The sequence below is a fragment of the Acinonyx jubatus genome, chromosome D2, assembly GCF_027475565.1.
Source record: "Acinonyx jubatus isolate Ajub_Pintada_27869175 chromosome D2, VMU_Ajub_asm_v1.0, whole genome shotgun sequence".
Classification (NCBI taxonomy): Eukaryota; Metazoa; Chordata; class Mammalia; order Carnivora; family Felidae; genus Acinonyx; species Acinonyx jubatus.
In genome coordinates, this window is record NC_069393.1 from 76369975 (window position 1) to 76384017 (window position 14043).

At 52.5% G+C, this 14043-nt stretch overlaps 1 protein-coding gene across 23 annotated transcripts in view; it reads left to right on the forward strand.

Moving 5' to 3' along the window:
* TACC2 (transforming acidic coiled-coil containing protein 2) overlaps positions 1–14043 on the forward strand; it is a 210728-nt gene that overhangs the window by 196053 nt on the left and 632 nt on the right. For all 23 annotated transcript variants that reach the window (XM_053207328.1, XM_027063276.2, XM_027063278.2 and 20 more), the window contains 6 exons: positions 254–397; positions 859–935; positions 4784–4827; positions 9639–9799; positions 9988–10094; positions 10499–10619. In XM_053207328.1, coding sequence (XP_053063303.1) covers positions 254–397; positions 859–935; positions 4784–4827; positions 9639–9799; positions 9988–10094; positions 10499–10619 — 654 coding nt within the window. The remainder of the gene's footprint in view (positions 1–253; positions 398–858; positions 936–4783; positions 4828–9638; positions 9800–9987; positions 10095–10498; positions 10620–14043) is intronic.

The window sequence follows — 14043 nt, forward strand, 5'->3', positions numbered from 1 at the left end:
ACTCCGAAAGCTGGGAGTTGGGGAGGCCTCTGCCATTAGCCCCTTTGTCTGCCTGTGCAGGTGCAAAACGATCGATTTCCATAGATTGTATCCGGCCTTTCCCCACTCATCAGTCTGAGCATTTTCTCATACTTTTGATGTTCTTTGTTTCAAAACCATACAACTGACCCACTCACGAGGGGGTGAATGCAAATCCTCTGTCCTATGCGTGATACTAACGTGTTTTTTTTTCTAATTAAAAACCATCCCACAGAGAGAAGCTGGTCACCCAACAGATGTCTCCATCTCTAAAACAGCCTTGTACTCCCGCATCGGGACGGCCGAGGTGGACAAGCCCGCAGGCCTTTTATTCCAGCAGCCTGACCTGGACTCCGCACTCCGGATCGCCAGAGCAGAGGTACTGTGTGGCATGCGTGTGGCTCGGAGGAGGGCAGCTCTGGTCGCCCCGGGAAAGGCTCCAGTCCCTGCCACGCGTAAATAAAATTATATTTACACCCATGGTCCACAAAGCCAGCATCTTTGGACACAGACTGTATTCTGCAACCATTGCAGACAGAGGCAGGTAGCAGACGGGCTTTGATCTTCCTGGACACCATTGTTTAATGAGCCTCTATGGCCTTGTTTGATTTGTAACAAAAAGCATATGCCTTTTAGTTGCTCCCTGGTGGGCATTGCGGAAGTCTGATATCTGGCTTATTTCTGTCTCACGCTCTGGGGAAGTTCTCGGACTCCAATTATTGTTTGGTGTGGGAAGTTCTAATTCTACATTTATTCAGTGTTTCCTTCTTGGTCTGCGAATCGCTCAGATCTGAATTCACTCCTCTGGAGCTCACCTTTCTCTTTCCTCCCTGATGCCAGATCATAACCAAGGAGAGCGAGGTCTCGGAGTGGAAGGCTAAATACGAAGAAAGCAGGCGGGAGGTGATGGAAATGAGGTCAGTTGTGGTGCTTCCTGGCCCCTGGGGCACGGCCCACCTGTGGTCTCATAGCAGCTGGAGCTGCTGTGGCCCATGAACCAGGTCTTCCCAAGAGTCACCTGTTCTTTAAGAGACAAGGTTTATATTTTCGCAAAAGTATTTTTCGTCATGGTACTCTTAGGAAAGTATCATGCACCGGAGCTAAATATTGCAAACAAATAAATACCTGTGCGATGAAAAGCAAATCTCTCTCCCACCCAGTCTCCAATTCCACTCCCCGCAGGTAGCTGCTGTCCACCGTTTCTGGTATATCCTTCCAAGAATTTTCCATTTCTTCCTTTTTTTTTTTTCTGAAGTTTATTTATGTAGTTTGAGAGAGAGAGCGCGCATGAGCAGGGGAGGAGCAGAGAAGAGGGGGGAGAGAGAATCCCAAGCAGGCTGTCAGTGCAGAGCCCGACATGGGGGCTCGATCTCAGAAATTATGAGATCATGGTCTGAGCTGAAATCAAGAGTCAGATGCTTAACCGACTGAGCCATCCAGGCACCGCTCTTTTTTTTTTTTTTTTTTTTAATTTATTTTAGAGAGAGAGAGCGGGGGAGAAAGAAGGGCAGAGGGAGAGAGAGAATCCCCCAACGCAGGGCTCCATCTCATGACCCTGGGATCATGATCTGAGCCAAAATCAAAAGTCGGACACTCAACCGACTGAGCCACCCAGGCGCCCCTTGCTTTTAACATTGTAAATCTTGGACAGATTTTTATACAACTGGACCTTATTGTGTAACAGGTTTAATGGTCCTTGTATGGTTCTAACAAAGTGAACTTCACCAGTCTCCGTGGATAAGCAGTTGGGTTACCTCCGGAATTTTGTCTGAATGATTTATTTCCATTTGCTGCATTGGTATTAGAAGTGTAACAGCCACCACATCTTGAGTGCCTATCACATCACGTGCCATGTGCCGTGTTTCTGGCACACGGTCTCTGTTGCTCCCCGGGCCCCTCAAGAAGCGATCATCAGCCCCATCTGACAGTGGAAGGGCTCAGGGAGGTCAGGTGACTTGTCCGAGGTCAGGTGACTTGTCCAAGGTCCCAGAGCTTCTAGTTAGAAGAATGTGATTTTGAATCCACCTTTCTGGTCATAAAACCCCAACTCTTTCCACTGTACCCAGGGGCCTGCCTCCCTCGTCATGTCTGACGGACCTTTTTGCCTTTCATTTTCCTTCGTGATTCATCGTCATCTTAGAGACTAAGAAACCATGTCTTGGGCTAGAACTTACCCTTGGGATGTGATCTTAAAAATGGTATGGCCAAGTGGCGTTTTTAAGAAACTTGGACCCAAGCCTTGGCCCGGGCCATCCCAGGTTAGTGAGCACTGCCCGGGGCTCCAGCTGCTGCCAGGTCTGAGAACCGCTCCTGGGAACACAGTTCATCTCTCCACACACCAGCCTTTCTTCAGCACAAGCTGAACTGACACATGGGTTTTCCAGTCTCAAGGGAAGAGATGAGAGATCGTTTTGAACGAGACGAAAGATCTGGTGCTGTATTGAAAATCCTCAATAGGCTTGCTTCGTTTTTGAGTCTCAGAGTTTGGGAATAAGGGAAAAATAGATGAGTTTTTAAAAATTGGTTGGATTAGTTCATTTAGAGCGCGCTTGATTGCACTAGTCGCTGCTGGTTAATTATCAGAATCGGCTGCATTCCTGGCTACGGTTTTAAGTAGCAAATTATTTAGGGTAGTCGGATCCCCTGTTTTCTAGGTCAAATATTCGTTTTGCGTCCTCGGGAGGAGCTGTACCTCTGGGGGCTCCAGGGAGTGCTGTTGACTAACCAGTGTGGCGGGACTCCGGTGTCACCAGCCGACACAGCCGCACTCGTGTTTGAAGGCCCAGCTGTCCACCTTGGAGCCAGACCAGACCAGGTGACCATCAGGCTCCGCTTCCTAGCTGCTTTGGGGCCTGTTCCTTAACTCTGTAAGCTGACTTTCCGCCTCTGTGAAGAAGGGTGAATCACAGCACCTCGAGGCGTAAGGGGTATGAAAAGGCTCCAGAGTCGGATGTCTGGATGCGGAGCCAAGCTCGGCCGCTTTGTAGCCCTGGGATTCTGAAAAGGTTCCTGCGTCACCCTGTGCCTCAGTATGCCCGTCAGCAATCCTGGCGGCAATCAGGCACCACTTTACTGTGAGGAAGAAAGAGCTGCAAATACAGTGCCACCGAAGCGGCTTCGGGCCCCTGGTCTCCCTGCACCTCTGGAAGGACACATCCCGCACCCGCTGTGGTCCAGTGATGGGTTCAGGTGGGGCAGCCTCAGGGGGTCCATCGCTGTTTTGTGACTCAGGGGTACAAGGAGGTATTGTTTAATTACAGAAAACACAAAGTGCTTCTGTGTAGGTAGGATTCAGAAAGAACCCATGTGGGCTCATGTCGCGGTCACCTTTTTTGTTGTGGGTTGGCTTTGGTCGAGGCGCTGTCCTTGGGGCCAAGGTCAAGAAGCCAGGGACAGACACGCAGCAGCTGCGACGCCTTTAGACTCTGCAGAATGCCTTCTGCTTTCACTGGTCTTTAAACCTCATTCAGTTCTCCCACGGCCCTGAAAGGCGGGGTCCAGGGGAGTCAGCTGAGTCCCCAGTGTCTGTGACCAACCTGTCTGAGCCACTCAGCTGGGAGAGGCAGGGCCAGCTGGAATCAGGGCCGTTCTGGGCTCTCCTGTGGAGATTAACTGTTGGATAATGTAGGTGAAACTCTCAAGTCTTTTTTGAGAGGTTCCTTCCAGAAGGTTGACTTTCAAGAGAGAGGGGGGCTTCTTCACTCCTGGGTCCTTCCACCTGGGGGCAGCAGTGAGACAGTCTTACAAGCCGGGGATCTTCGTGCTTTTGTGTAGCTGAGGTTTGTTGAGGCTATCCAAGTGCTGCTGTTCCTTCTTCCCCCGTCTGCCCCCATCCCCATCGTAGGTGACTAAGTACTGGCCCCTGGGCCGTGAGGGGCTTCTGCTCATGTATTGTGATGCCAGATGTGTGAGATGTTTTAGAAGATTCAGATAAAATGTCTTGAAGTTTGGAGGAGAAATCAGGGAAGGCTTCCTGGAGGAGATGGCATTTGAATTGGACCTTGAGAAGCAGACAAGACTATGAGAGGTGGAAGTAGAGAGGCGAAGTGAACAACATGGGCAGGGTCATGGAGGTGGAAAATCCCAGAGCCGGCAAAAACTCATTTGTTCTCATGTTCTGAACCACTTTGTTCATGAGATGGCAGGGAAGGAGGTAAGGTTGATGAAAGCGATCAGGCTCAGGTTCTGGAAGGCTTTGATTGTCAGGCTGAAGGGTCGACCTTATGTTCTTTCCTCAGTGAGCAGTAAGGATGCATCGAAGGTTTTGCCCAGGGGCATGTTGTGTTCAGAGTCATGCACTAGGAAAATGAACTTATTTGGGTATGTAAGAAGAGGGGCGGGGTTGGAGGTACACCTAGAGGTGTGAACCAACTGTGACAAATAAGACTTGTCCCTTAGGGGCGGCTGGGTGGCTCCATCTGCTAAGCATCCGACTCTCAGTTTCAGCTCAGGTCATGGTCTCACGGTTTGTGAGTTCAAGCCCCCCATCGGGCTCCACACTAACAGTACAGAGCCTGCTTGGGATACTCTTTCTCTCTCTCTCTCTCTCTCTCTCTCTCTCTCTCTCTCTCTCTCTCTCTGTCTCTCTCTCTCTGCCCCTTCCCCACTTGCACGCTCTCTCTCTCCTTGCTCTCAAAATAAATAAATAAGCTTTAAGAAAAAAAATAAGACTCGGTCAGGCTGCTGAGTCCAGCATGGGGACCCTAGTGTCAATTAGAAGCCATTCTGTTGTCACAGTTCCAACGTATCTTTACTTCCCTTACAGGAAAATAGTGGCTGAGTATGAGAAGACCATCGCTCAGATGATAGGTAGGTGTCCTGACTGGCGGCCTCGAGCCTCCCCGAGGCTTCTGAACCACGGGGGGAGGGCTTTGAAGTTAGACGCTCCGAGTGTGTTCATCTTCGGCCCCTCTTAGAACATGAAGTCCTTCAGGGAGGGACCGATGTTAGTGTGTGTGCTGCTAAAGTGACCGCTTTTCACCGAGGGACCAGAGCATCCCAGAATGTGAGCCTGGGGGCCTCCTGGAAACACCTGCTAGAATGTTCCTTAGCACCATTCGTGCCTGTGGGAAGCCATGGCAGTTACCTCAGTGGCCACCATCGAGCCAGGACTTGCCCACTTCATGGGGAAAGAGGTTTGGGTTGGTTCCTAGGGTGTTTGGGGGATTTCTTGGCTCATGAGAGGGACGAAGAATCAAATCCCTCAACTCTAACTTAGACTCAAGGGACAAAATACTCAGCCTTCACGCAGGGTTCTAGGGCAAGGACGGTGGAACGCGTGTCAGTCCTGCCTGCCCCCCCACCCCGCCCCCCTGCGCGTTACCTGATCTCATGGGGATGGGCATTGACTCAGAATCTGCCTTTGCACCCCTGGCAGCCGGTCCTGACACTGTTTTGGCCTCCAATAAAAAATGGCTGACAACTGAGGGCTTTCTATTCAAAGGGGCTTTCATTTTGATTTATTACAACAGAGGCCGTTTCTCCCAGATCTCAGGGAGAGTCCATTTGGGTGTTTCTAAGGATCAGCTCGTGGCGTATGGTTTCTATCGAATGAAACCTCTTTATTAAATTGGTATACGAATTTATGAATACATATGGATGAGATATTAAAAAAAAAAAAACCTCTTGGAACCAAAGCTGCCTGTAAAAGTGGTCAGGAAGGAGGATTTATGTCTTCCAATATACAGTGTTTGACACACTGAGCACAGTGTGGCCTCCTGGAGTCTTAGGTTGTGAAAACGTCACCCAGACCTACCGTGGCTCATCTGGAAATATCCTTCTGCATCTCAGAGTCCTACATTGTTATTTTTGCCCTTGGTGCGACACTTGGGCCAAGGTTGAGAGGGGGTAAAAGGGCAGGAGCCTCTGCCCCTGAGAGAATGCCGTCCGGAGCCACCTGCTAGCACTCGGCTGGCTATTTTTGATACAAGTAGACATTCGTTCCCTCTTAAACACCGAAGAGTAAGAATCTCTCTCCCTGGCGCAAGTGGCCCGTCCCTGCTGGACAGAAAGGTTACTCAGCTCTGACTTCCTTGCAGCCTATTTGCCGGTGGGAGTAGTTCGGAGAACATTTCAATTCTAGGCAGGTTGAGTGGGTGGAGCTCAGACCGCAGGCGTTAAGGCTACGCACCCCCAGCCCCCCACACCCCTCCCCCGGGGAGACCTGGTATGTTTGGCCGAAGGGTCCCTCTCTTCAAGAGCTGTGATCTCACCCCTCTGAGCATTTTCCTGTTTGGGGGTGTTTGAGCGCTGCCGGAGGCCCTGTGAGCGCCCTCCGGTGTCCCTAGCTGCAGGCAGCACTGTCACCCAGGGTGACGCATGTCCCGTCCTGGTTCCCCGTCCTCGGGCACCTTCACCAGCCACTTTTCAGACCTTGTTCATCAGCTGGCACGTCTGTGGCTGCCACCTGTCAGTCACTACTGCAGGGCATTGATGAGGGCCACCGCAGATTTCCAGGTCCTTGTGTCCTTGCAGACAATGGCGTGGGGCTGAGGCACAGCCAGGACTCCCTGTCACTGCGGGCAGGACCCGCCTTCTTGCTGGGCAGGCTGTGGGTCCCCATACGTGGAAACATACCAGTCTCCTCTCTCTCTTCTTCTCCTTTGCACCCGCCTACCCAGCATCCCTGGTGGGAGGGAAAAACTCAAGCTCCAGGAGCTTGGCAGTTCAGGCAGAATGAACACTGGTAGCGTTTTGAAGTCAAAACTTCACCCCACCTGCGCCAGCCCTTCCTGGCTGCAGCCCGGCTCTCTGGCTTCCATGTAACCGTCACAAATGTTCCACGCCAGCGTGACATGTGTCCTGCCATCGTCGTCCATTCTCGTCACATGTTACTAAAGAGACTATGCTCTTGAGTTCAGAGACTGCATACTTAGGATTCAGAACCAAAAAAAGACCTCTGTGCTTTTCTGCATTCCAGGTTGTTGCAATTGATTTTTTTTCTGCTTTCCTAACAACTGCCCTGATTATCTGTTTTGCTTCCATTTTCTGTTGCTTCTTGCCCTTTGCTTGCAAAACACACAGGCAAGCCTGGTAAGTAAACGCTTCTTCACCTAACGTGACACCTGCCCATTGCAACACCTGCCCATTGCAACCCGTGTCTGTTTGTTTGTTTGTTTCTGTTTTTGTTACTTTTGCTATCGTGTATTTGCCGCATTCCCCCTCCCCCTCCCCCCGAAAAACATGGTTTAGTAGTGTTTTGCCTGCAGAAAGAAAAACAAAACAGAAAAATCTCCAAGGGCATTGTTTTGTTGTTGAGTCTGGAGCATTTTGAGTTTGGGGCTGATTTCCTGATGTGAAGAACCTGACTGCGTGTGTAATTTGCAAGAAGATTTGTGGCGCATTCTCACCTCCTCCGTCTCCTGGGAACCGGGAAATTTCTATTTTTACAAGCCTTTTGGGGGGAGGGCAGGAAACCTGAGGCAAGCTAAGTCTCAGATCCAGGAAATCAGATGGACTCTGTTTGATAAATGGCTTTTTACAAGCCAAGTGAAATGTATACGTGGCCTCAGATCAGCCCCGGAATGTGCATTGTACCATGTGCCGAGGACTAAGGAAGCAGCTAAAACGTAATAAAAACAAGTGTTCGGTTACTGGAGCATCGTTTCTTTTAGGAGTCTGGGCGCAGCAAGATTGCGGGCGGTTCTTTTCTCGCCGAGTGTTAAAAAGCTCCCCCTCTGTGAGTGATTGATGCGACATCACGCCAGTTTGGGGGTGCCCATGATGCTGTTGATGATGGGTCACTGATCCTGGGTTCTTATTATGTCACAGGCTTCATATACATTTTCACTTAATCTTCCCTGAAATGCCACGAGATAAGTAATGTGAACCCCTCTTTCAGCTCAGGAGGCTGAGACTCCTAGAGGTTAAAAACCCTGCCCAAGGCAGCAGAGCTGGTGAGTGTCAGAGCCAGGACGGAACCTGGGCAGTCGAGAGTCTGGCGCCTGGGTCCTTCCTCTCTGCCCCGGCAGTGGGGGCTCTGGAGGCAGGGGTGGAGGTACATCAGACATCTTCCGGGTCTGTGGCTCTCCAAGCGTGACCCCTGGACCAGCCGCTCCAGCATCACCGGGGCACTAGTCACAGATGCCGATTCTCGGCCCCACCGCAGACCTGCCAGATCAGAACTCACTGGGTGGGGCGCTGCTGTCTGTGTTTAAACAAGCCCCCGCTGATTCAGGTGCACGTTCATGTGTGACAACCCCTTCATTTTGGAAATGAGGCCCTGAGCCCCCGAGAGTCAGGACTTTTGAATGAGTTTGTATCACAACCGAAGCTAAAACCCAGGATGTGGTTCCCCTGGCCTGAGCCCTTTCCCTCCACAGCATGCAACAAGAATACACCTAACTTTAGGAGACAGGACAGTGCCGATCCGCCAGGAACGCAAGGGAAAGAACCCAGAGCAGCGTCCCTCTGCTTTTTTTTTTTTTTTTTTTTAAGTTTTTACTTAAATTCCAGTTAGTTAATATACAGTGCAATATTAGCTTCAGGTGTAAAAATGCTTCAATACAATACCCAGTGCTCATCACAAGTGCACCCCTTTCTTTGAAGGGAGCTTCCTCCTTCCAGGTCTGTTACTAACAGGCTCGCGGAGAGAGATGGTTATGAGCATGGCTTGGGGTTTGGATTGCCAGGTTCTGCTCGTTCATTCACAGCACGGATGTGTTGAGGCACCCTGTGAGTCAGGCGCTGTCCTAGGCTCTGGGATTAAAGATGTGGACAAAGCAAGACTTAAGACCCTGCCCTCACGCAGCGTGCACTCTAGGCAGACAGACAGCTGGTGCACACCGGTGTGCATGCATGTCTGACCGCTGCTGGGAAGAGAATGGACTGGAAAGTAGGGAGGAGGCGCTTCCTGCAGATGCTCAGGAAGGCGCCTCTGGGGAGGTGGCCTGGTGTCAGGAACCCGAGTGAGTGGGGAGCCGTGGACGTTCACGGTAGAATGGTAGTGGGGGTCAGAGGACAGAGCAGTTCCTTTTACTAGGCTCAGCCACTCTGAACTGGGCCAGAATTCTTAGGTACATAACTGAGAAAGTCACTTTGACGGAAAGAGCTCCATTTTTGTCGGAGTTAAAACATTTGCTGTGTCCAAGGAAATGTCCGTTTCTGTGCGAAGCAGAATTTCAGGGCTGGTGGTTATGTGGGCCTTGGTTCATGGGATGTTTTAAGGGTGAAACCTTTTTCTTTTCCAATAACCATGTCTTTATGTCGATTATATATAGAAAGACCTGTTCCTCGGAGCCCAGACTCCTATACCTTTTTATCTTGCTCAACACAAAATTCAGTAGTGAGTTTTTTCCCACCTTATGGATCTGTTGGCCACCATCAACCACATAGCATCCCTGAGGCCTCGAATGTCGATTTTGAGGGGTCTGCATTGATCGGGTTGAAGACGGTGGCTGGTTTCCATCCCTTCTAACACTGCAAAGGCCCAGGTCTGCGATGCTGGAGCTGTGGGGGTTTTTGTGCCTTCAGAGACGGTCTGGGTGGGCTCGGGGAGCGGGTCCGTCCCAAGTGTGTGATGCCCCGTGCTTAGACTGACCTGCGATCTGAGGCCTCGGCTGCCTCTGAGACCAGGCTGGGATGCACCGGTCCCATCGTCTGTTCTTTGTGTCTCTTGCCAGAGGATGAGCAGAGGGAGAAGTCAGTCTCCCACCAGACTGTCCAGCAGCTGGTCCTGGAGAAGGAGCAAGCCCTGGCCGACCTGAACTCCGTGGAGAAATCTCTGGCCGATCTCTTCAGGAGATACGAGAAGATGAAGGAGGTCCTTGAAGGCTTCCGCAAGGTGTGTGTGTGTCGGGGCCGAGCAGGTGGCCGGACGTGCGGGGCAGGAGGAGGAGGCGCAGGTTGAGAGAATGCACAGGGAACTGGACTTGGCTGTCCAGCGTTATACCCGCATCAGGGAGTTCTTGGGGTTCCCAGCACCTGGGCTGTCCTTTCTGTGGGTACGACCTCTGTCCTCTGTCGTGTCAGAATGAAGAAGTGCTGAAGAAATGTGCCCAGGAGTACCTGTCCCGGGTGAAGAAAGAGGAGCAGAGGTACCAGGCCCTGAAGGTGCATGCAGAGGAAAAGCTGGACAGGTAATGCGGCCTCAGGTCTGCTCCCAAAGACCTCTCGGCACCCCCTGCCGAGGCAGGCTGGGAGCTCCAATCACCCCACGGACCCTGGCTTAGAAAAAGCAGATAATCCCTCTGTGTTTTTTCAGTGTGGCTTGTGATAACAGTGTCCTCGGCATCTTGATAAGTGGAGCGTGCATGTTGTAATCTCCAGGGCACCCACCCAAAGCATTTTGGCCTCATGGGAATGGGGGTTGCGGGCAGGGTGGGGGTGCTCCTGGGTTCCTAAGCAGGCCCCCGCTGGTACAGGAACTGGATCCAGACCGTTCCCACCGCCCAGAGCTGAGAGGAGGAAGGTGGGAAGGGTCTCCGGGGAAGGGTGATCTTTTCTGAGCACCACCGCCCCCCCCCCCACCTTGTGTCCGTAGGGCCAACGCCGAGATCGCGCAGGTCCGAGGCAAGGCCCAGCAGGAGCAGGCTGCCTACCAGGCCAGTCTACGGAAGGAGCAGCTTCGTGTGGACGCTCTGGAGAGGACACTGGAGCAGAAGGTAACAGCCGACGGCCGGTGGGGCTGGTCAGACCCTCAGATCAGCAGAGGCTGGGGTTTCCTGCGGCCTCCGCGGCTCCCGGGACAGGTGTATGCCTCGTGAGCATTCGCTTGTTCTCCATCCGGAAGATCCAGTGTGAGGCCAGCCCTGTTACTGTCCTCTCTGCTCTCCCTGGAATTGCCGTCCGCTTGGGTGTTTGCTGCTGGTTTTCGCTCCCTTTTCAGCATCCATTCATTTGTCACACATCTACTGAAAAATCTCGATGTGCTGGGCATTGTACTTCGCCCTGCATCTAGACGCTTACCGGTGGGGGAATCGGGTAACCACCAGAGGCCAGGGGCAGATGCAGAAAACGGGCCACGTGGGGGTCGAAAGGTCCCCCAGATGTCCGCCTGCTTCCACGGATGGGGGGGACCCTCCTGAGGTCCCTTAGCTTGTCCTGATCTCCGGTCTAGCACTCAGTCCACTGCACACACCCTCTCCCCGGGTGTCCAAATGAGAAGCCCCTTCCGCCCAAGAGTCCGAATCTGGGTAAGTGTGGGCCAGGCAGTCTCCCTCCCTGAGTGTGTTTCCAGAACAAACCCATATGGTTGATCCACTGAGCCTTCGGAGTCCCCTGGATGGTTATCCGAGAACCCAGTGGCCTGGGGTAACATCACTTCACCTGCATTTGGGCCTTCATGGGTAGTCACGGTTGGGGCAGGGGTGTCCTTTGGGGGCCGATGGCACCAGTGCCATCGCATGGTGCTGGGTCCACAGTCTTCCTGGCTGTCCAGAATTCAGCACTAGAAAACCCACATTCCAGATCATTCTTGTTCTTTGCCTTTTCTTTTTGGGATGAAGACAAGTGGCCGCCAGACAGAATTGTATTTTTAAAAAAGAAAGAAGGAAAAAGTCTGGACGGTGCCAAATACCCCAAGTCTGTTCAACCGCCTCGATTTTCCAGGCTCTGCTCCGCATTCCTAGCAGTAAGCACAGAGTCAGGTCCAGCATTTACTCATTCTGTCTGTATTTTTTGGGCGGCACTGCATTGTTAGTGTTAAGTGGGTGTTTACTTTTAAAGATTTAAAAAAATTTTTTTAATGTTTATTAATTTTTGAGAGTGAGAGACAGCATGAGCAGAGGAGGGGCAGAGAGAGAGAGAGACACACACACACACACAGAATCCAAAACAGGCTCCAGGCTCCGAGCCATCAGCACAGAGCCCGATGCAGGGCTCAAACTCACGAACCATGAGATCGTGACCTGAGCTGAAGTCGGACACTTACCCGACTGAGCCACCCAGGCGCCCCGAGTGGGTGTTTATTTTTTATTCTTTGAATGTTGATGATCCATGTGTGGCATATTGGGTGACTCCTGAAAAGTGGAATACTCCTTTAAGTTAAAGACCACATTCCCCCCAGCATTTTGGGCACTAAGGCAGTTGGGCATCAGATGTTTCTAGGTGGAAAATGCAGCAATATGTTTGTTCCCTTCTGTTTGCATCAGGATTCGATGGTGTTTGCACTGTATCCTGGTGTCAGCTAAAACAGTAGAGGTAAAACCCAAGTCAGGATAGATGTTTTCTAGGCAACCTGGCCTGTTGAGACTCTTCCATTGCCAAATGAAGGTAATGATAAACGTTCTGGCAAACTAGAAAACAGGGAAGACGGCGAGGTGGGGTGCACCGTTTTGGAGAACAGAAAAGATACAAATAGATCTGCAACCATCTGAGACTAAAACTGAGGAAACACGGATTTATCCCGAGTTCTTCCCTACGGGACTCTGAGATCCAGAAGGGACGGTCTCTGTTTTAAAGAGATTCAGAAGCATTATCCTCTCCCCCCACCCCCACCCCCACCCCACCTCCCCACCAGGCAGTTCTGAAGTGAGGGCGCTGGGCATTTTGCCCAGTCAGGGTGCTGGAAAGGCTGGTGCCCAGTGAGCTGAGATGCGTGGTGGCTGTTTGCTAGGCAGTGGGCCGATGCTGCAAAGACGGAGCTTGGAGAACCTCCAGGAGTCCATAGCGGGTCCGCCAGTGCCTCTCAGCCATCAGTCACTGGATGTTACGCTAAATAAGTGAGATAGCAAAGCCGTCTAGGAGCCAGGCCGGCCTCAGTCTGTGCTCCAGGCTTGGAGCCTGGCCAGCTGTGTGACCTTCCGTTAAGCGCGACGCGTAACCTCTCTGAGCCTCCGTTTCCTCACTGAAACGTGGAAATAACAGTGGCTCCCACGAAGGGACTGTTGTGGGAACCGAGTGGGGCCACTGCCCGGGGTGTGTTTGGCGTGGTGCCTGGCACACAGGAAGCGTGCTGGTAAGATGAAAAGTTATCCTGGGCGGCCCCAGCAGCCGCAGGTTGGCGAAAATAGTAATTTCAGGATGAGCGGCCAGTGCGGCGTTCCTGCAGGGCACCCCTCTTCCCACAGGCATCTCCGCGCCTCTGAGAACGGAGCTCTCAGGGCTGTGAATTCGAGCAGGGGGTGAGCCGGGGTGACCTTCCGGGTGGGGCTGTCTCCCGGCGGGGGCTGGTGGCTGAACTGCAGTGAGGATTGAATTCCTCTTCCACTAAGAAGGCCCGGCTCTTCCCAAGTAGTGACACTCAGGGGTGGCACCCAGAGCCCATCCCAGAAAGCACGGGACACGCGGCTCCAAGCTGGACCAGGAGGTTCTGAGGTTTCCAAAGAAGGGTCTTGGGTTAGCCCCAGGGGAGAGGCTTGAGGTTGAGGCTCCCCGTCCACGGGGACCTCGAAAAAGTGGCTGTGGTGTGTTCCTGGGATACCGATCCAGCCCCCTTGGCGAGGGCCGTTCGACATGGGCCACCGAAGCAGGTCGGCATCAGGGCAGAGCCACACCTGCCTTTGAACGGACTCATCCCGTCGGATCCCCGTTCCCCGGACAGTGTTGTCTGCTGGTCGGTGCGGGCTGAGCATGTGGTCAGCTCCCCGCCCCCCCCCCCCCCCACCGGCTTTGGCACACGGGCAGAGCGTGCGTGGCACGAGGGAACCTGGAGCATCTCGCATCTGCCCCTGCCCCTCTCCCCACCTCCCCATATCTGCAGCACCCCCTCGTTTCGCAACCTCTAAATGCTAGAGACCCTATTCAAGTAGGATTGCTCAATGCTTCCTGGTGACATTTCTCAAAAAAAGCCACCAAAGAGCTCAGCCTGGACCGTCCTTTCATGTCCGCATCCCTCAGAGGCAAATGAAAGAAAGAGAACCAATGCTTGCTTCAGTCCCTACTGCGTGCCGGTCACTGCTGGGGAGCTTTGCATTCTGACCGCATTCCTTTCTCAGACAGATGTTATCATCCACATTTCAGAGATAAGGACACCAAGGCTCAGAAAGGTTGCGTGAGTTGCTCAGGGTCACAGCTAGCGCTCGGATGTGTGCTTTGATTCATCCCTCGTACCGCTTTGGAGAATTTCAGGGGGACCAAGAAGCCTGG